At 42.1% G+C, this 23,630-nt stretch overlaps 1 protein-coding gene across 1 annotated transcript in view; it reads right to left on the bottom strand.

Annotated features, from left to right (window-relative positions):
- Window positions 1-241: 241 nt before the first annotated feature.
- The window catches only part of LOC135201954 (UPF0764 protein C16orf89 homolog), a gene marked incomplete at its 3' end in the record, with an annotated part of 42,402 nt that continues 19,013 nt past the window's right edge, over window positions 242-23,630 (bottom strand). The window contains exons 6-7 of the mRNA XM_064231234.1: window positions 18,188-18,334; window positions 242-414 (exon numbers count right to left, since the gene is read on the bottom strand). Of these exons, the coding sequence (XP_064087304.1) occupies window positions 242-414; window positions 18,188-18,334 (320 nt within the window). The remainder of the gene's footprint in view (window positions 415-18,187; window positions 18,335-23,630) is intronic.

Raw genomic sequence — 23,630 nt, 5'->3', positions numbered from 1 at the left:
TTTATATTTGTTCTTTTCCTCTCCAAGACATGCTTATATTCTGAAAAAACCTTTACTGACTTTAAATGAAAAATGAATGGGTATTTTCTTTCAAACAATAATTCTCACAAATATACATTAAAACTGATGGGTTACATGGCTAGATAATAATTTGTAACTTACTTGAAGGTGCCATCTTGGAAGTCCTCTCTGAATAATGGATGGTTAAATAATTCTCCTGTAGGGGAATATAATAAATGACCTCTGGAGGTAAATGACTGGAGGTGGTGGCTGCAAAACAAAACACGGCAGGATCAACCATCGGAGGTGGCACTTTCTTTTTCACCATGTTTACTCTACTGGGATTGAGCAAATAATGTAAGTGAACTGCAAGGGCTGAAACAGCAACTGTTGTCAGATGAGAGAGGCATCCATCTATGATAAAAGAAAAAAAAAACAGTAAATTACATAAATACAAACTGGAATGTTTTTCTGAAACAATATTTTTTCATATAACCAAATGCAATAATTATAATCCAGCCCATTTCATGAGATGAAAGTATTCCAAGATATTCAAGATCCTTTTTAACTTGGGGTGGCAGTTAACTGGTAGTAGTGCCATGTGAGATCAAATAAAGGGTCTCAAATTCATGGGCTGCAAGAGACTCACAGCCGGTCTATGTTCAAAATTAAATTTGTTTTACAAAATTAAATTATCAAATAATTTAACCAGAACAGCCAGTTAGCTGAGAAGGATGGAACTGCCAAAAGAATTCCCGAGTTAGCTAACCGAGACCTTTGAGGTTTGCCTAAAAGACTTAAGAGTTTGATTTCAACATCAAAACTTACATCTCTCACGAACATACACAAAAAAATGTTCATGAGCCTGAAACTATGATGTGTAAAAGTAAGTCTGTGAGGTTGACTTTACTATGCTTACCTTTTGCTTAAGGCTCGACCAAAAATGCTTCTGATCAGGCAATCTGGATTGCCATAAGGTAACCCTAGGAAGAACATGCAGTTGTAGGGTTTTTTTTTTGCTGAAGGAGATTAATCACTACACTGATTCATTATAAGCATAACTATTTACTAGTTAATATTATCATGAAGACTGACAATTTTGCACCCACATAATTCTCCATGGGTAGATATTGCCCTCTGTTGCACTGTTGCTCTAAGGGGTACATTATGGCCATTCAGGTCTCCAAATGTGTAGAATCTCTGGATAAGTCTGAATTCAAAGGTAAACATAGTAAATTAAACCTAAGTATATCAAGAACCAAAAAGAGTAAGGCTCCATAAAGATGCTGATTTAATGGTAAAAGCACAAAGCACTGTGCTAATTAGTCTTTTTTCATTTTCTTTATGGCTTAAAACAACAGGGTGAATATGAAGTTTTATGTTAAAACAAAGTTTAATGTATACTTACCTGGCATGGTATATATATAGCTATATTGCTCTGTTCCACCTGCAGAAATTTTCAAAACTCGCGGCAAAACGCTAGTAACCTATTAGTAGTTCAGGCAACCACCACCCCGTTACCGTGGTGCTAGCGCTAGGAACCGTTCCCAATTGGGCCAGATTTTCTCTGAACCCTGTCTCCTGAGGGGAGGAGGGTGGGAATTAAATTATATATACCTGCCAGGTAAGTATACATTAAACTTTGTTTTAACATAAAAACTTCATTTTAATGTATGACACTTACCTGGCAGGTATATATATAGCTGATTGGACACATTTGGAGGTGGGTCAAATGACAGCAACATTATTAGAGTATAAAAATATTATTAAAATATTATTAAAACTCTAGGTTCCTTACCTGCTAAGGTAGCTGACTTCATAGGTCCTGCCTCTAAGCCTGCTTAAACCTTAGGAGCTCTCAACAAGGAAGTGTCCTGTATGTTGAAGAAGCTAAGACTGGAACTGACAACTGGACGTGACCAATGTGTTGACAGACCGTTACAGCCCTCTTATGCCACGGCATTCAAGCTAGTAATAGACATTTACCTGAAAACTACACACACACCCACACCAAGATAATACTAACAAGACTGATAAAAGTACCGAACACTTTTCTCAGACGACAAAAAAACACAAACCATCACCTAATAAAATCAACTAGCTTAAAAGAAGGTTATGGGATAGTAACTCCCTTTGCCCAATACTGTACCAGAGGACACGTATGGACCTAGCGTCTGACAATTATCAAAGGTTGTCTTGAATATCCCTAAGATAATGAGACGCAAATATTGAATTAGTTCTCCAATATGTGGATTCAATAATTTCCTTGAGGGCTAAATTCTTTTTAAAAGCTAATGATAAGTCGCAACTGCCCGACTTCATGAGCCTTCACTTTCAAAATACCAAGCTCTGCTCTGACACAACATATGAGCTTCTCTAATCAACTCTCTCATGAAGAAGGCTAGAGCGTTCTTCGTCATGGGTCTACTGGGGTCTTTAACTGAACACCAAAGAGCATCAGAATTCCCTCTGATCTCTTTTGTTCTTTTCCATATAAAAACGCAATGCTCTCACTGGGCAGAGAACTCTTTCTTGCTCGTGACCCACTAACTCAGACAGACCCAAAACTTCAAAGGATCTTGGCCAAGGATTAGCTGGATTCTCATTCTTGGCCAAGAAACCTTCTTGGAATGAACACACTGCGTTGCCATGTCTCCATCCCACCTTCTTCCATATGGCCTGAAGCTCACTAGCTCTTTTAGCGGTTGCCAAAGCTACTAAAAAGATAGTTTTCTTAGCAACATCTCTCAGAGAGGATTTCTCTAAAGGCTCGAATTTGCTAGAGGTTAAAATACTTCAAGACCACATCGAGGTTCCAAGCAGGTGGCCTGCATTGGGGTTGTTTCTTGGTACCAAATGACCTAATCAGATCTCTAAGGTCTAAGTTATTCGAGATGTCTAGATCTGTGTCTAAACACTGAGGTTAGCATACTTTTATAACCTTTGATTGTCGAAACAATGACAACCCCAATTCCTTCCTCAAGTATAGAAGGAAAATCTGCGATTTGGGTCACAGAGGTACTGGATGAACACTTTCCTGTTCTTACACCATTTCGGAAATTCTCCCACTTCGACTGATATACTGTGATTGTGGAGGTTCTTCTGGCTCTAGCCACCTGCACTGGCCACCTCTCTAGAATATCCCCTCGCTCTGACAAGACTTTCGATAGTCTGAACGCAGTCAGACCCAGAGCGAGGGTATTCTTGTGAAACCTGTCGAAGTGGGGTTGTCTGAGTAAATCTACTCTTAGAGGAAGAGTCCTTGGCGTATCTATTGTCCATTCCAGTACCTCTGTGAACCAACTTTGGGCCGGCCAAAACGGGGCTATTAAGGTCATCCTCGTTCCTTGGCTCTCCCTGAACTTCTTCATAACTTTCCCCAGTACCTTGAACGGAGGAAAAGCGTACACATCTAAGTTTGTCCAATCCATCAGGAATGCGTCGACCGCCACTGCTTCCTGATCTGGAACCGGAGAGCAATAGGTTGGTAACCTTTTTGTTCTGGCTGTCGCAAACAGATCTACTACCGGACGGCCCACAACTTCCACAGGCTCTGGCAAACCTCCATGTGCAACGTCCACTCCGTCGAGAGAAGTTGTTCTCTTCTGCTCAACAGTCCGCACTCACATTTTTCTCTCCTTGTATAAACCTGGTGAGCAGCACGACGCTTTCCTCTTCCGCCCAAAGCAGAACTTCCTTTGCCAGCTTGTAAAGGGGAAAAGAATGAGTCCCTCCTTGTTTGCGTATGTATGCCAGAGCCGTGGTGTTGTCCAGTTGATCTGCACTGTCTTGTCTCGAATCAACTCTCTGAAGTGCTTCAAGGCCAAGAAAATTGCCATCAGTTCCTTACCTGTTTATGTGCCAACTTGTTTCTTCCTTCTGTCCAAAGTCCCGACACCTCTTGAGGGCCTAATGTCGCTCCCCAACCTGCGTCCGACGCGTCGGAATACAAGACGAGGTCTGGGCTCTTCTGCTGAAGCGACATCCCTCTTGCTAACCTGCCTGGAGTTAGCCACCACTTTAATTCCTCCTTCACTTCGGCAGGAATTAGAAACTGGAAGGAATCCGGTTGCAATTTTCTTGCGGCCATGAATCCTTCAGGAAAAACTGTAGAGGTCTATGTGCAGTCTTCCTAAAGAAATGAACCTCTCTAGCGAAGAGAGTGTGTGCCCAGTAGGACTCATCCACTCTCTTGCTGAGCATCGGTCTTTCTTTAGAAGTCCTGCACCCTTCTGAATGCATAGGGCTTGGCCTTTCGGGGGACGGAAAAGCCCGAAAAGTCACTGACGATATCTGAATCCCCAACCTAAACTATCTGTTGTTGGGGATTCAATTGAGACTTTCCCATGTTTACCACAAGACCTAGGTCTTTTGCTCAAGTCAATGTTTGATCAAGTCCTCCAGACATTGACTTCTTGATTGGGATCGTTATCAACCAGTCGTCCAGATAAAAAGACACTCTGATCCTCTTAAATGCAACCATCTCGCCACACTGGACATCATCCTCGTGAACACTGGGGGCTGTGCAAAGGCCGAAGCACAGGGCCTTGAACTGAAAGACCCTGTCCTGAATCACAAACCTTAAATATTCCTGCTTCCTGGATGAATCGGAATATGAAAGTATGCTCTTGTAAGTCCAGGGTCACCATCCAGTCCCCTGGAGTACGCTGCCAGTACTGAATAGTTCGTTCTCCATAGTGAACTTGGTCTTTTATACGAAAAGATCAGTTGACTTACATCCAGAACTGGCCTCCAACCTCCCGAGGACTTTGCAACCAGGAACAACCGGTTGTAAAATCCCGGAGATTCATGATCCAGAACAGGCTCTATGGCTCCTTTTCTCTAGCATGGAGCTACTTGCTCCCACAGAGCCGCTTTCTTCACTAAATCGTTGTAATTTGCCCCGAGGGCTCTCGGAGATGTTGCGAGAGGTGGTCTCTTCAAGAAAGGAATCTTGTACCCTTCCCGAGCTACGTTGACAGCCCAGGGATCTGCCTTCATGTTCTGCCAAACTTCCCAAAAACCTTGAAGTCTGGCTGGCTCCCACTGTCGTCTGGAGGACTGATATCTCATTCTTTAGAGGTGGTCTTGGCTCCTCTTTTAGTGGTACTCTCTTACCCCTAAAGGCGGGTCGAGCGAATGTTCTGCCTCGAAAGGGCTGTTGCGAAGGCCTAGTTTCCTTTGGAGTTTTCTTAACAACTTGGATGGTAAGAACTTCTAACTGAAGAAGAGAGAAGATCTTGAGTGGCCTTCTGAGAAAGGGAGAGAGCTATATCCCTAATCACCTCTGAAGGAAACAGCTGTTTCGAAAAAAACAAAGGGGAGAGAACAGCAACTCCGATTTCTGAGAGTTTTGTGAAACCCCTTTTGAAGCGAAAGAACACAACAGCGATCTCTTCTTTAGGTACTCCTGCTGTGAACAAAGAAGCCAGTTCATTCGATCCGTCTCTCAGAGCCTTGTCCATGCAGGACATAATGCTCTTAGCTGCTTCTATATCCTGCGAATCTTCTTCTTCTAGGGAGTTCGCCAGTGCTCCCAAAAGACCAATCTAGGAAATTGAAGACTTCGAAAGTCCTAAAAATCCCTTTAAAAAAGATGGTCAAACTCGGACGAAGTCACCAGACCTTAGCAGGACTGTAACGCCTGTCTGCGTGAGCTGTCTACTATACTGGAGAAGTCCCCCTGGGAGGAGGCAGGTACTCCCAGGCCTAGACTTTCTCCAGTAGCGTACCATACTCCTGACTTCGATGCTAACTTAGCTGGTGGAAAAGCAAAAGAGTATTTTTTCCCGCTTCTTTTCTTATCCTTCATCCAGTCATTCACACGTTGAAGGGCCTTCTTCGCCGAAATTGACAGAGGTCATCTTAAGGAAAGAGGACTTCTTTGGAGTCCTAGTCTTTGAAAACTGCGATAAGGGAGATAAAGGAGCTGTCGGTTTGAATTCCCCTTCAAAAATAGAAAGAAGACGTGAAGTCAGAACCTTGTAATCTGAAGAAGGTTCCGTATTCTTTTCCTCAACTAATCCAATTCCTCTTCTGCTGAAGAATGTCTTGCAAATCACTGTCGTGTTGACGCTTCGCTGACGGAATAAACGTCCTGCCGCCTGCGTCCTGCGGCTAACGAAGAATCGGCGTCCTGCCGCCTCTCGATGTCCTGCCGCCTGCGTCCTGCGTTCCATCGTACACACATCTGCTTCCTGTCGCCTGCGTCTTGCGTCCACAATTGATCCCGAGTCCTGACGTTTGCGTCCTGCTTCTTTCGAAACCATTTTCTTCTTCCTGCGTTCTGCGTCCTGAATAACCAAGCGATCGCCTGTTCTCGTAGCGCCAGTGCGTCCCGCGTCCTGGGATGTTTTTTTATTCATCGCGAACGTAATCGTGTAGCTTAGGATGCGGAGAATAAGTATGAGCGCAAAATAGAACGTTGGACCCGCCCAGGCAAACAAATTTTCCCCTTGTTTTAACCATTGAAAAAGGCCGTTTCATTGGCTATAGGTGGTTGTCTGGAACTGTGTAATGGACGAAAAGTTGTTCGAAAGCTAGTTAAAAGTGAAGTAGTATAACCTCGGTCATGTATCTTATATATATAAAGTATCATGTATCCTATATATATATAAAGATAATACGATGATATATTTTTTGCATAAATAACGCATAATTTTTTCTCTATATAAATGATCATAAATAACAGAATCAAATAAATATCTTTGCGTGTACGCAGTAGGAATCTATTTAAAGTGCACATATATTAATCATAATTATATGAATCCATATACTATGTTAAACAATCAGGTAGCCTATAATCATCAGTTATTTTATCTAACAATATCCAGATAATAACAGTTACATAAAAATCAAACGATGGAATCAGCATAAACATTATATTTTAATCAATCAGTTACCTTTTATCTTAACAATATCCGCCAGATATATAACAGTTAGCATAAAAATCAACGAATGAATCAGCATAAACATTAATAATTTTATCAATTCATATATGAAATTTTTCATATTAAAATATGATTTTTATCATGTTAATCTTCATTCTATGCAATTATCAGAGTACATTAGTATTTCTGTTAGCATATGTATCTTAATGAGATGAAGTGAAAAAAACTGTAATCATTATATATCACGTGATCACTATTATTTACCAATATCATTGTTTTATATTTTATTACTTGAATCAATTCATGTACACAATGAATTTTATTTACTTATATATATATATATATATTCACATAGTGTCTGTATCACACTCTTATAAGTCAAATGCAAGTCAAGTTTGAGTAATATTCAGTAGTTGGTTTTGGTAGCTGACCGAGCTAATGTAAGTGTTTACATAAAAATATGGAATGTTAGTCCATATATATAAAAGACCAGATTGCTTGCAGGAATGTGATCAGACTAGAGACGCTAAAGATGACGTATACAATAAGTATGTAGGCTAAGTTGACATGCCGTCACCTGTAGTCATTCAATTGTTTATAAACATTAGTCCAAGCTCCCTGCTTGAGACAACTACGCCTACGTGATCTGTAGCGTGTCTCATTTGATTGTGTGTTCGTATGAAACATGATATTGTTAAGATACAATAAAGTTTGTTCATACTACTGGCAGATATATATATAGCTGTATTCTCTGAAGTCCGACAGAATTTCTAAAAACTTACGACACGTAGTGGGAGTATGGGTGGTTAGTACCCATTCCCGCCGCTGGGAGGCGGGTATCAGGAACCATTCCCATTTTCTATCAGATTTCTATCTCCACTGTCTCCTGAGGGGAGGTGGGTGGGTACTTAAAATATATATATCTGCCAGGTAAGTATGAAACAAACTTATTGTATCTTAACAATATCATTTTGTTCATGAACTTACCTGTCAGATATATATAGCTGAATCCCACCTTTGGCGGTGGGAGAGACAGAAAGGATTTAGGAAACATATATATGTAGATGATTGACATCTTGGTTCCTTACCTGTTAGCATAGCTGACTTCGTGATTACTGTCACCCAAGCCTGCATCTGCTTCACTAGAGTTACCAACAAGGTAGAGACCTGTATAGTTGGTGCGCTCTAGATGATCTGCCAACGGGGACGAGACCACAATGTGGCTAGACCATGACCATACTCAAGAGGACAACGAGGCAAAACCACCACCTAAGTTAGCCTAAACAAATACTCCCATATACCAAAGGCTAAAGGAAGGGAAGACCGCCTCGGCGGCCGACCCTACAACCATAAACATTGCGAACATTAAAAAACTCACTACCCTTTTCTATGGGAAAGGATGAGTGCTACCTCTGCCCCCAAGATAGTGTCTGCGGCGACGTATGGTCCAAGAGAGTAACAGTTCTCTATGTCGTTCTGACCTCCCGTAAATAGTGCGAGGCGAACACCGAGTTACTTCTCCAAAAAGTAGCACTTAAAATATCTTTGAGAGCCATATTTTTCTGAAACGCTATAGACGTCGAAATAGCCCTTACTTCATGAGCGTTAACTTTTAAAAGCTTAAAGTCACTATCTTGACAAAAAGCGTGTGCCTCCTTAATGGTGTTCCTCAGAAAAAGAATGCCAATGCATTCTTAGACCATGGGCATATTAGTGGCCTCTTAACTGAAACACCATAAATTTACTCCGCAGAAGCCTCTACACTCCTTTGTCCTATCAAGGAGAATTCTTTTAAGAGCCCCTAACAGGACACCAGGACTTCTTTCTGGGCTCTTGACCAATGATTTCTGCCATACCTTTTATTTCGAACGTCCTAGGCCAAGGGTTGGAAGGGTTCTCATCTTACCAGCCAGGAATGACATACTCAAAGAGCAGATTGCATTATGCCCTTTGAAGCCGACGTGTTTACTAATCGCCTGTATCTCGCTAACCCTCTTCGCCGTCGCCAGAGCAGTTAGGAATACAGTCTTCTTCGTCAAGTCTCGCAAAGAGGCAGAGTAAATAGGTTCGAAGCGGCTTGACGTTAAAAACTTGAGAAACCACGTCCAGATTCCACGAAGGCAACTTAGCCATCGGTACCTTGGTGGTCTCAAACGATTTCAGTAGATCATGAAGGTCTTTATTATTAGCAAGGTCAAGACCTCTATGTCGAAAAACTACAGACAAGACACTTCTGTAGCCTTTAATGGTAGACACTGCGAGCTTAAATTCTCGTCTGAGATAAAGAAGGAAGTCGGCGATCTGGCTCACAGAGGTCGTGGTAGAGGAAACTCCTTTCTTCCTACACCAGCAAGATCCTAAAAAGCTGCCCACTTCGACTGGTAAAACCGCGGATTGATGAAGGTCTTCTCGCATGGTGGGGGATAGCGGTTTAGCCACAGGGTTTCGAAAAAAAAAAAACATCTCGCTCTGGCCAACTTCTGGATAGTCTGAACGCAGTCAGACTCAGAGCGGAGAGGTTTTTGTGGTACCCTCTCGAAGTGGGGCTGTTTGAGTAGATCTCTCTTTAACGGGAGAGATCTCGAAAATCCACCAGGTAGGACATCACCTCTGTGAACCATATCGCTGCAGGCCGGGGAAAAGGGGGCGATTAACGTCAACCTCGTCCCCTCCGAAGCTGTGAACTTTCTCATTACTTCCCCAGAATCTTGAAGGGGGGAAATGCGTAGAGGTCTAGGCCCGTCAATCCCATAACAGGGCGTCTACTGCTACTGCCCCCGGATCGAGAACTGGGGAGCAGTAAAGAGGGAGTCTCGTCGTCCTTGCGGTTGCAAAAAAAACGTCCACCAAGGGGCAGTCCCCACGACTCCACAGTCCTGGCATACGTCTTGATTGAGGGTTCCACTCTGTCGGCAGCAACTGACCTTGTCGACTGAGGAGATCCGCCCTGACGTTCTCGACTCGGCAATGAACCTGTCAAGATCGTGATCTCTCTTGCTTTCGCCCAAATCAGAATTTCCTTCGCTAGAGCGAACAGGGAGCGAGAGTGAGTGCCTCCTTGCTTCCTCAAGTATGCCAGGGCTGTGGTATTGTCCGAGTTGACTTGAACCACTCGACGGGAGACTTTGTCCTGAAAGAACTGGAGCGCAAAGAGAATCGCTGCCAGCTCCTTGAAGTTGATGTGCCAGGCCACCTGTTCCCCTCTCCAGGTGCCTGACACTTCCTCCCCCCTAGTGTTGCTCCCCACCCCACCCCGTGGATGACGCGTCGGAGAACAACACTAGGTCGGGTTCCGAAGCTGAGGGATATGCCCTCTGAGAGCTTTGAAAGGATCGAGCCACCCATCTTAGATGGCTCTTCACCTCTTCTGAGATGGAAAGGATCATATCGAAGTTGTCCTTCTCTGTCCAATTGTCCGACAGGAAGAACTGAAGAGGGTCGGAGATGTAGCCTCCCAGGGGGAAACAAACTTCTCCAGCGAGGAAATGGTCCCCAGCAGACTCATCCATTCCCCCTCACCGAGCATGAATCTTTCCCTAGAAAGGCTGACACTTTCTCTATGCCTTGTTGCTGACGTTTCCTGGCTGGGACGGAAAAGCCCGAAAATCCACTGAATCCATCTGAATCCCCAGATACACGATGGACTGTGTTGGGGTCAGATGTGACTTTTCGAAGTTCACCAGAAGTCCCAGGGACGCAGCTAAAGCCAGAGTCGTTTTCAGGTCCTTCAGGCACCGGGTCTGCGAAGAAGCTCGTATGAGCCAGTCGTCCAGGTAGAGTGAGATCCTGATGTTGGAAAGATGGAGCCACCTCGCCACATTCTTCATTAAGATGGTGAACACGAATGGGGGTGTGGGGCCGTACTCAGACCGAAACAAAGAGCCCTGAACTGAAACACCTTTCCTTTCAGGACGAACCGAAGGTACTTCATAGACTGGGGGTGTATCGGGACGTTGAAAGTATGCGTCCTGAAGATCGAGTGATACCATCCAATCCCCCGGTCTTAAGGCCCCCAGAACTGACTGAGGTGTCTCCATCTTGAACTTTTGCTTTTCTATAAAGAGGTTCAGACGACTTACGTCCAAGACTGGCCGCCACCCTCCCGAGTGTTTCGGAACAAGAAACAATCTGTTGTAAAATCTGGCGTAGCCAGGTCTAAGACCTGTTCCACTGCTCGTTTCTCGAGCATCTGCTCGAGCAGATCGAAAAGAATCCTTTGCTTCTCTTGAGGATACGACGGGGACAAGTCCCTGGGAGTGGAAGTCAGAGGGGGAGGTTTTACGAACGGAATCTTGTACCCCTTCTCTATGATGTTGAGAGACCAGGTGTCTGCCTCTCTTTCTCTCCAGGCTCCTCCCCAAACAACTGCAGCCTGGCTCCTACCGGTGACTGAAGGCACGCATTCTACTTCTTGCCCCTGGACTTAGCCGGGGCTCTACCTCTAGGAAGACCTCTTCCTCGGGGTACAGATCTAGCTGAAGATCCTCCACGAAAGGGCTTCTGCTTCTTAAAAGAACTGAAGTCCTGAAGACTGGACGGGACAGCAGGACGTCTCGACGACTGCGTCAAAAGGTCTTGAGTAGCTTTCTCCTGCAGACTTACTGCCAAGATCCTTCACCAAAGCCTGGGGGAAGAGATGACTCGAGAACGGCGCATACAAAAGTTCTGTCTTCTGTGCCGGGCGAGCAGACTTAGCCGCAAAATTACAATACAGCGATCTCTTTTTCAACACTCCTGCTGAAAAATGAGATGCTAATTCCTCGAGCCATCCTGACGGCCTTGTCCATGCATGACAAAATACTGGACCGCTCCCCCAAGCTGATCGAAATCTGGCTTACGCGACTGATTGTCTAGTACTCCGAGACACCAGTCTAAGAAGTTAAATACTTCTAAGGATCTAAAAAGACCCTTCAACAGATGATCCATCTCTGACGTAGTCCACGACACCTTCGCTGAGGCTAACAGAGCTCTTCTTGAAGCATCTACAACGCTGGTGCGAATCTCTGAGTGACGTCGGAACCTTCAAACCTAACTCCTCACCGGTTTTCATACCACATCCCTGCCTTACCGCTAAGCCTAGACGGAGGCAGGGCGAAAAGTGGTGCTTCCTTTAGCCTTCCTAGTCTTCCATCCAAGTGTTAACTTTCCGGAAAAGCCCTCTTGGTAGACAAAGACGTTTTCATCTTAACACCCTGGTGTCTTCTTAGCTTTCGACGACGAAAACTGCGAAGGAGGAGAAGGCGGAGCAGCAGGAAGGAAGGTATCTTCCAAAAGAATCACGGAGCAGCCGAGCCAAAACTTGATAGTCTGAAGAAGACGACGACGAGGGTTGTTCTTCATCCATCTCCTCCGAAGAACAGCTCAATTCCCCTTCTTCCTTACCCGAGTTAAACTCCGAAGAAAGAGGAAGAAGACCTTTCACTCCAAGTCTCCTATCAGACCGGTGACGAGAAGAAGAGGGTAACGTATCCTTAACAGAATCGTTAGCCGATACAGGAGCAGCAATCACAACTTGAGTAGACCGCGAAGTAGAAGGAAGACGTGTAGCGTCATCTAAAGACTCGGGAATAACGTCCGATCGAGAGCGAACTTCCGTATCGCGTCCAAGACGCTCTTACGACGATGTCTATTAGCGTCCATCGGAGCGTCAAACCTAGCGTCCCTCCGACGTCCAGTGAAGCGTCCAAATCAGCGTCCAAGTGAGCGTCCAACGAAGCGTCCACAGAAGCTAAGAGCGGAGCGTCCCTCCTAGCGTCCCTCGAAGCGTCTCTACGATCGTCCCGCGAAGATACAGGAACTGACACTTGACGAGCGTCCCGATGCACGTCAACACAAGCATGACGAAGCGGGGAGCGGTGCGTTCCAAATTCCGTCCTCAGAAACTAAAGCAATCTTCATCAGAAACGTCGATGTCGGAACGCCGAGCGTCCTCACGTCGAGAAGAGAGGGCAGCCTGGAGAAACCTCTCTCTCTCCTGACGTTTACTTCCATCTCTAGACAAACGCTGGGGAGAACGAAGTCTAGACGCCGAAATACCCTGAAACGGGGACGAAAGACGAGCAGTTGGATAAGACTGTCTTGATCTCTTGATCGGAAGTCTATCATCCTTCTTACGGCCCGAAACCGTTTCCTTCTGCTTAAGTAAAGCATCCAGTTGTCGCTGCAAATAGCAGGATCCACCTCCGTCTGCGAAGGATCTCATACACGAGGAGAAGAGCCATGCCTGCGAGAAGGTGAGGGGCGAGGGACGCCTTCTTCCTTCTCCCGGAACAGCCTTAGCTCTAGAGCGACAGGGGCGCTCAAAGACGTCTTCATCGGAAGACGACTTAGCCTTCTTCTCGGGGCGGAAAGGACACGCTTTCGGAGAATGAATGCCAATCCGACAAAGCATGACGTGAAGCGTCCCTGATTCTTGAAACGTCCTCTTCAATTCAACGGTCGCGAATCCGAACGAGATTCCCACCCCTTGCGCGGGGAGGACGCGTCGGAGACGAGAAACAATCTTTAGGACACGTGCTCGAGCACGCTCCTTAGCAGCCTGGGAAGCGTCAACAGGTACTGCTGAAGGGACGTCAGATCGGTGGGGGATCCCCGTAACCCTCCTTCGGCCTTCGACATGCCCTCTCCCTGAGTCCTGGGAGTCCGGCAGAGGTCCCAGCCTAGAGGCGCTATAGGGCCGATCTGACGCCCCCTCCACTTCACTGGGGGCACTATCACTACACTTAGCACTTTCCCTGTTTTCAAGGGCTAGAACCTTAGATTCCAGAGTTTTCAAAGAATCTAAAATAAGCGAAAGGGCATTACCCTCCGCCGACACCACTTGAGGGCCCGAAGGCAACACTACGGGGTTAGGAGTCACAAAATCTAAAGAAGGGTTAGAAGGGGTTACATTATTACCCTGTCTACTACCCGATTTACTCCTGTGGAGGAAGACCTCCTGATCCTATCACGCTCTAATTTATTTACATAGGATTCATAAGTCTTCCATTGAGCATCATTCAAACTTTCACACTCCGTGCAGCGAAGATCATACCTACACACTTGTGTGAGGATCCACCAAAGCTTTTGGTAACCTCACCTTGCATTCGTCTTTCATACACACTCTGGCACTAGCCGAACTAGAACCTGACATATTTAAGGAAAAAACCAAAAAAAACCAAGCAAAATCAAAAACAATCCAAAGTCACGTATGCCAAGCTATCGATCCAATAACAAATAACCAAAAAGTCAAGAGGATACTCAAGCAAATAAAGTTTTCCAAAATCCTGAGGCGGAGGTGCTGTAAACAGATGTTTACAACACCGGCGACAGAAGAAATCTGATAGAAAATGGGAATGGTTCCTGATACCCGCCATCCCAGCGGCGGGATGGGTACTAACCACCCTACTCCACTACGTGTGTCGTAAGTTTTTAGAAATTCTGTCGGACTTCAGAGAATACAGCTATATTATATCTGACAGGTAAGTTTCATGAACAAATATGTCATTTGTATGTATGTTCATATGTTCGAACTACTGTCTGTTCCTTCATAACTTGTAACAGAGATGGTAGACGGGCAGAACAGAGTTAGCTATCGTCATTAGAAGACCTGTACCTCTTTACCTAAGCTTTATCATGTAGAGGATAGGATTAGCCATCATCATTGGCAGAAGCGATCAAGCTATCGTTATTAGAAGACTTGTACAATCATACTGATCTTCACCATGTAAAACTTCAGAAGAATATATAATTTTTTATACTTAAGTGTTTTTCTACAAGAAACCTCACCGAACCATGAGTTTAACACATCGTCGTAAAGATAATACCGACTTCGTAAGTGATCTACAAAACCCCAGACACTCCATTGAAGATGGAAGTGCAATACCAACCGACTTAGCGTATAGATTATCGCAAGTCTAACATTACCTCATAGGGCGCCTTATCTTAGAAGACTTAACGGGAAGGAAATCGTCCTTCCGCCTCGAAGATGCCTGCACAGGCGCATCCCAAGACTTCACAAGAACTGCCAGCTTAGACTGCATTTCCCTTAAGAAACCCTTCGTACTATCTTCCTGAATAGCAGAGAGACGGAAGGAGGAGGATTACGAGCGGGACTGCGAAGTAACGGAGAGCGATCTTGTACTCTACTACCCGACGGAGATAGACGAGGGGAAGATAAACAAGAAGATGGAGGAGAGTCTCTCATCGAAATCCAAGGACGAGAAGGCCGTCTAACGTCCTCTTTAGCACGAAAAATCCTCTTCCTCTTGATCGGAACTGCTTCCCGTCTTCCGAGGAGGACAACACCTCAGGACTACTCCAAGCCTCACGATCTTGAGCATGTTTCTCGAGAGCGGTCGATGTCCTGAAAGTCCTCTTGAGGGGGCGAGACACAACTGCATACCGACGTTCCCGCTCGGAAGTCGAACCATCCGAGGACGCACACTTCCCAGTTACGCTTTTCTGCGGCGAACTGCAACAGCCTGGGAACTTGCAACAGGACTGTTCGAAGGGACGCCTGACCGCGACAAAACCTCTCTCGCCTCCCTTCGACTGTCGACATGCCTTCTCCCTTGGGTCTGGGAGCTTGACAGAGGTCTAGGTCTAGGAGCACGAGAGACGATCAGACGCCCCCTCCACTACACTTTCACTGACATCAAAAGCACTAACTTTATCCGTAAGTCGCTGTATCTGGTCGCCCATGGACGCAAGGGCAGCGAACACCTTCACAATTTGTGTATCGTTCGCCTCTCCGATACAGCAACGGGCGCAGGAGATACTGGGGAGAAGGAACTACAATTCACTACGTTAGAAGGAGCTGGAGAGGAAATACATTCACTCCTTTTACTAGAAGAATTCGATTCTCACTACGAGAAACAGATCTCCTTACACGATCTTTCTCAAGCCTTTCAACATATTTTCATAAATATCTTCCATTCCTTCTCTGATAAATTCTCACATTCAAAGCACCTATTCTCCAAGTACACACATTCTCTCTACACTTCTTAACAATGGTATGAGGGTCGACCGAAGCTTTCGGCAACCTTACCTTACACCCCTCTTTTACACAAACTCTAAACATACTTCCAGTATCAGACATCTTTAAAGAACAATCCAAAGCGAATGCCAAGCTAACGTTTCCGAGTACAATACCAATGATCCATGAAAAGTCAGCAACGAGAATGAAAATCCTAGCAGGGAACCACCAACAATGTTGCCGGTTCGGCTGGCAGAGAAAATCTGACCCAATTGGGAACGGTTCCTAGCGCTAGCGCCACGGTAACGGGGTGGTGGTTGCCTGAACTACTAATAGGTTACTAGCGTTTGCCGCGAGTTTTGAAAATTTCTGCCAGGTGGAACAGAGAATATAGCTATATATATACCTGCCAGGTAAGTGTCATACATTAAATTAGTAGTTAAGGAGGCAAGCTTGGTTTGGGATGAAAATATTTTACTGAAATATGGCTATAGAATCTATACCACAAATATAATTATACATACCCTCATATATGATTTTAACCCGAAAAAATCCATTGTGACCTTAAAAAATTCAAATACTTACCCTATGCTAATTACTCTACATGAATGGCATTAATGCATCATATAGCCCATGTAACAGCATTCACACAAATACTGTATGGATTTTTCTTAATAAATATTAATTTAACTTCCACCAGCATAAAAATGTGCCAAACTTAGACTTACAGATATAAAAAAAAAAAAACATACAGCAGTCCCTTATTTATCTATTATCACTTTATCCAGACCCTGACAAACCCCTCAAATGTTCAATCAGAGATAAGACACTCAGCTCCCCCAAAAATGTGCAGGGAGTGCCATCGCTCCCTAGATCCTTGGCCTCTACAGTATCTGGAATCAGTGTTGGGTTCTCTATGCCCCAAGAACAAGCGTCCCCCAGAGGACAACTCTTCCTCCAAGAGAAGAAAGGTTCCAAGAGGGGAACCCAGCAGGCCATTCCTGCCATTGGATTTCTACCAAAGCAATACAGTAGGATATAGCAAAGGGAACCTAAACTCCCTTGGAAATGGCAACAGCAGGCAGAAGTTTGGTATGAGGGAGAAAGATATCAAAGACAACATTTGGTGTCACTTGTGGAGTATCATTAAACTCTGATGACACCTGGGAGACCTTCTCTCTCTTCTTTTTCCTGGCAAACATCATCCACGTCCAGACACGGCACCCTGAACGTGGACTATACCTTGATTGCCCTTGTGCTCTCAGCATGAGGCACATAGCATATATGGGTCTATTTCTACTGAGAAGAGGAACCTATTACATGGCCTGTTATTCCTTGGATAGCTCTAAACACCTGAGACTACTCTCTAATGTAGCAGGGTTTGCATTCTGCAAACTCAAAAGTTGAAAGGGAATGGCAAGTTGGGCAGAGAGCACAGAGATGTCCTCACAACAGCTGCTAGAAGCAGAGTAGAGTGCAGACAGACAGATGAGTGGGCTTCCCCCTACCTATCAGTAGTTAATGACCTTGTTTGAAAGTTAAATGGCTGTTCCAGCTCTCATTTGCAAGCACAATCCTTATGTAAAGAACAAAGGTTTGTATTCATGTAGGAACAAATCCCTTAAATGCACATTCTACAGACTGCAAGTTTGAAAGGGAGAAATAAGTGCACTCAATCTAAAAATGTAGACAACAATAAATATGTTTGGTGAGATGGAGGGTGCTCTGTGGCAAAGTAAATCTATTTTACCATGAAACAGGGGATATTACTAGGAGGGCAATATTGACTATGAAACCTAAAAGTGATATTTTTATAATAAAATAATGTTTTATTCATACTTACCAAACAATTATCCAGCAGTAGGATTCCTATGCGTAGGAATCCTACAGCAGAATAACTGCTTGGTAAGACTGAATAAAACTATTTTAAAGAAAATGTAAATCCTAATTACAAGAAAATATCCTGAAAACACTTTCCACATATTCAAATTCAAGAAGGGAGCCAAGATGTGAAAAGGAATTGAAGATTAATGTATGCTGACAATGAAAAAGAGCAGGAATCATTTAAAGAAAAGTTCTGGGGAACAAAGTTGACAGGTCTTTCCAGACTTTCAGAAATGTCTGATATGCTAGAGACAGAGAAACTTAGGAGCTTGGATGAGCAGAATGTAAGCTGGATTCTTTATTGAGTATGTCTTCAAAGAGAGCCAATGCACCTGAAGACAATCATAAAGTGAGGGGTTTTTAGTGCCAGCACAGATGATCAATGCTTAGAACCCGAGAGTCTTGAGTTAGAGCCATAAACCGTGTCTTTTAATGCACACTAAAGCAAATAACATACCAGGTAACTCTTCTTCCATGAGGAGTTTGCGACCTATTGGCTGTTTGGTAGATGGGAAACATCCACTATCACTTTGCCATTTGAAAATACCAAGTAACCAGTCTCTTCGTAAAAACTCCACATACCCCAACATGCCACAAACAAATTCTGAAAAAAAAAACTCTTTAGTTTTAAAAAAATATACAAGTTTGTAATACTCAAACAAACCACTGACATATGCAGCCTTAATTCTTTTTCCACTGGATAACCAGAGTTAATCATCTATTCCCTTTAATCTCTCATCACCTAGTTGTTTGACTTCTTTATCTTCATCCTTAATGCTACTTTTTTCATGTGGTTAACCAGAGTCAAACCTCTGTTCCCTCTGATCTCTCTCCACCTGTACTGTTTCAACTCATCTGTAGGGTGTACTCACTTCAGACAATGAGAGAAAAGTGCTGGAGTAAGGGCACAATAGCAAATAACAATGAGCTTTTGTGAAAGAGACAAGAGAGAAAACAAACAGAGACCTTACCTTACCTTACAGACCTTACATCTTGTTCGGGTTGCCCCAGGTCCCTCAGTGTGAGGCACCTCTAATGTCTACCAGAGAGTTGCTAGTACATCTTCCGGTATATTTTGCATCTTCCAATCTTGGATGGTCTGGGATGCAGTTTAGTATTTGTTCGGAGCTTATTCTTAAACACATCTACGCTCACTCCTGATATATTCCTCAGATGAGCTGGCAACGCATTGAATAGACGCTGCATTATCGATGCTGGTGCGTAGTGGATTAATGTCCTGTGTGCTTTCCTTATTTTTCCTGGTATATTTGTTTTTTGGGCACTATTAATCTACCTCTGCTTGCTCTTTCTGATATTTTTAGTTCCATGATATTTTCTGCTATTCCTTCTATCTGTTTCCATGCCTGAATTATCATGTAGCGTTCTCTTCTCCCTTTCCAGACTATATAATTTTAAGAATTGTAGTCTTTCCCAGTAGTCTAGGTCCTTAACTTCTTCTATTCTAGCTGTAAAGGACCTTTGTACACTCTCTATTTGTGCAATATCCTTTTGATAGTGTGGGTACCATATCATATTGCAATATTCAAGTGGACTACGAACATATGTTTTTATAAAGCATATCATGTGGGTTCAGCTTTTCCTTGTTTTGAAGTGCCGTAACAACATTCCCATTTTTGCTTTACATTTTGCCAAACAGAGTTGCTATTTGATCATTGCATAACATGTTCCTATTCATCATCACACCAAGGTCTTTAACTGCTTCCTTATTTGTGATTGGGTTCTCATTGATTAGGGTCACCCTTATTAAATGCATATAGCTTTCTTTCTCTGTCTCCATAATTTATTGATTCAAATTTATCAGAGTTAAATACCATCCTATTTACCTCTGCCCAATCATATACTTTGTTAAGGTCTCTTTGTAGAGCGTTCCTATCTTCATCACAAGTAATTTCTCTACTTATTCTTGTATCATCTGCGAAACTACTCACTACCGAATCCTTAACATTATTGTCTATGTCTTCAATCATAATAACAAACAGTATTGCAGCTAACACCGTACCTTGCGGCACACCGGATATTACCTTGGCTTCATCCGATTTCTCGTCGTTTGCAATAACTATCTGTTTTCTGTTGTGTAAAAATTCTTTTAACCATCTTCCTACTTTATCCACGATATTGGTGTTTTCTAATTTTCTTCGCTAATATATTATGGTCTACTTTATCAAAAGCTTTTGCAAAGTCTAAATAACCACATCTGTTTCATTTTCGCTTTTCATATTTTTGAATATGTTTTCACGGTGGACTAACAGTTGGGTTTGTGTACTTTTTCCGGGTACGAAACCCATGTTGTCCTTTATTAAACAAATTATTTTTTTATTAAATGTTTCATAATATTTTTCTTCATTACCCTTTCATACACTTTCATTATATGTGATGTTAGACTCACAGGCCTATAATTACTTGCCTCTAGTCTTGATCCACTTTTGAAAGTAGGGGTAATATACGCCTAATTGTGCTCATCATATATTTATCTTGCCTGTATCTACACTTTGTCTTAATAATATTGCAAGTGGCTTTGCGATAGAATGAACTACTTTCTTACAAAATAGCAGGAATTCCATCAGGCCCTGCAGCAGCTCCATTTTTAATTTCATTAATAGCCTGCACAATATCAGCTTCATTAATATCTATGTCAGCTAAATATTCACTATTTTCATCCCTTACTTCTATATCATTATCTTCATTATCTATTCTAGGGTGAATTCTCTCTTATATCGTTCTGCCAGTATGTTGCAAATTTCCTTTTTTTCATTCGTTAATCTCCCTTCAATTCTCAGAGGGCCTGTTTCTATTCTTCTTTTATTCATCTTCTTCGCATATGAGTATAATAGTTGGGGTTTTGCTTGATATTTAATAGGGTTTTTTCTTCCAAGTCCCGTTTTTCATTTTCTTTTGATTGTATAAATCTTTTTTTTCTGCATTTTCTATCTTACTTTTTAGTTCTATAACTTTCCGATGCATTTTTTTTTTTTTTTCTTTGCAAGACCTTTTTTCCACTTTCTGATTTTCTGGAACAAGATTCTTCCTGTCTCTTGGTATGCATGAATGATGTTTACTTTTCTTCTTCGGTATATATTTTTCCACTATTATCTCCAATATTTTATATAATATCTCCGTATTTACCCATTATGTCAATCACTTACGAAAATGTTATCCCAATCTTTGTTTAATTCTTCATTAATTTCTGACCATTTTATATTTTTACTGTAGAAGTTGTATTTTCCATATCCTTCCCACTTTTTCATTTCTTGCTTATCTCTATTTTCACTTGCTTTGGAATGAACTGTTAATTCTATGACATTATGGTCTGAAATACTCGCATTATAAAACTATTATTTCTTTAACATAATTCATCTCGTTCACAAATACTAGGTCTAAAGTATTTTCCTTTCTTGTTGGCAGGTGATTTATTTGTTGAATGTTGTATTCTAGTAGCATATCCTAATAAGCTTTTCAAATTGCCTCTTATCTTCTGCACTACTATTACTCTCTTTTTTATATGTATAAGTACAACCACAATCTCCTATTCGTTCTTTCCATTCTACGAAAGGAAAGTTGAAGTCACCAGATAGTAGAATAGTCCAGTCCTTGTGATTTCTACATATATCATCCAATTTTTCAATTATTAAGTCAAACTCTTTAGTATTAGGAGGTCTATATATTACTATGTTCATCATTTTTCAGATTCAAATTCTACCGCTATTAGTTCACATTCTGAGTTACTATTATTTTTCCTCATATATTTTTCCTTGTTTTTGTCTTTCCCATCATTATTGCGGTTCCCCCTTGATTCCTATTTTTTCTATCTGATCTATAAGTTTGGAACCTTTTAATTTGATCATCATTCCCAGTCTCTTGGGAATACCAGGTTTCACTTATATTCATTATATCTATTTCTTTTCATTTTGGGGTTAGTTTCTAAGTACTCTATTTTTTCTTTTTTGAGTTACTCGTAACTAAACCCTGCGCATTCATCACTATGATGGTTTGCGTGTTTTCTCCTTCATTTAATACTGATAGTAATAAGGATTTTCCCATGTCTCTTTCCTGTTCTGGTATGTTGTTCTTTTTTTCATTTCCAGAAATTCTGACATTAAAAATCCAACTTTTCCATAATATTTGATCTTCCTTCATCATAATTATTCATTTTGTGTCTGAATCTGCAATTTTCTCCGTTTCTGCAATATCCTCTTGCATAATAAAAACAGTATTATCTCTTGAGTAGAATTTCGGAGCTGATGCTTTGAAATTCTTTGCTGACACCTCTGCATATCTCATTGGTGGTTTGCTTTTCTCTTTTACCTGATATTCTTGATTCTCTCTTTATTTGTTTCTTTCTTATTTTGGATTTTATTACTTGGTTGGTTATTTATTTGATTATGATTCATGGCTACAGGGTGCATATATTTGCATTTTTTGTCGAACTTACTATCCTTTCTTTTTAGGTTTTTACATATTTTTGGATGCAGATCTCTGCAATCATCCCCATATCCATCTAAGTATGCACATTTACCATATATTCATAGTTTGACATATCTTAGGATGTTTGTAGTAACATCTTTCTCCAAATCTGCAATTCCCTCTTTTCAAAAGGTTGCAGATTTTGTCTTTCTTGTCTATTTTTTCCTCTTTCCCGTCATTGTATAGATCTGGGTAGAGCCTCTTCGGGATTTGCTTTTCTGTTGTCATATCGTAATTTATTTCTTCGTAGGTATGCTGCTTTATTGCCTCATATGTAGTATCAATGAGTTATCTCTGCATCCATACTTTTATCTTGTTCTTTGTTTTCCTTATTTTTTCTGTCATTTCATTTTTGTTTACTTCTCTTTCCGTTTTTTCCTTTTCCTTCTTCTTTTTCTTTTTCTTCTTCTTCCTCTTCCTCTTCTTCTTCATCCTCAACTATTTGTACATTCAATCTTGATTTAATCAACAATTGTCTATCCATGATAGGACATGTTGAACAAAAAATTCTTGTATCTTTTCTCAAATCTTGTATTACCTCAGCACACTGTGGATGGGTCGGAATGTTGCATGCAGACACATTTTCTGATTAGGTTTTTGTGGATTGACTATGCTATACCAAACCTTACACAGTTTGCATGCTTTTGGCATTTCTTTTTCCTAATGCATCAATTAGTATATTCACAAGATTCACCTTATTCATTTTCTTTGTCGGAATATGTTGGTTTATGTATATTTTTTTCTTTATGAGGTCTCTTGACCACTTGGATTTTATTTGGAACTTCTTCAATTATTTTCAAGATGTTTTCATTAGATTTGTTCCAGTTTGAAGGATTATATCCTTCTAATATATCTATGAATGCTTTTGTATCTTTTTGGTTAGGACTGTTGCTGATTTCATAGATGAGAAATGCCAGTTCCCTTCCTGCTACCTCATCGTTATTGCGAATCTGCTAGACACGCCAAATTACGCCACCTTTTCCCGCAGTTGGAACTTACTGCCATCTTGTTCTGATTTATAGTATTACACTTGATAAACTAACTTAGAAGACGCTTATCCTACTATTTTCACACTAATCTTATCACCGATAGTTCAAGAAAAACACTTCTAGATATTTCTCAAATTCTAGTCGTATGTTTAAACTTGTTGAGATCTGTTGATTATTGTGACTTCACGCGGGTACGTCTCACCAAGCAAGATGGCTACTACGAGAGAGAGAGAGAGAGAGAGAGAGAGAGAGAGAGAGAGAGAGAGAGAGAGAGAGAGAGAGAGAGAGAGAGAGAGAGAGAGAGAGAGAATTAATAAACTGTTGGAGAGAAAGAGAAATAATGGTAATCCCATTGCCATGAAGTGTAGTAAAGGATGCTTGGGTAACATATATTGCCGTATAATAACAAGACATTTTAAATTAGATGGG

Source organism: Macrobrachium nipponense, chromosome 30, assembly GCF_015104395.2.
Source record: "Macrobrachium nipponense isolate FS-2020 chromosome 30, ASM1510439v2, whole genome shotgun sequence".
Classification (NCBI taxonomy): domain Eukaryota; kingdom Metazoa; phylum Arthropoda; class Malacostraca; order Decapoda; family Palaemonidae; genus Macrobrachium; species Macrobrachium nipponense.
This window is presented reverse-complemented; position numbering and strand designations above follow the sequence as displayed.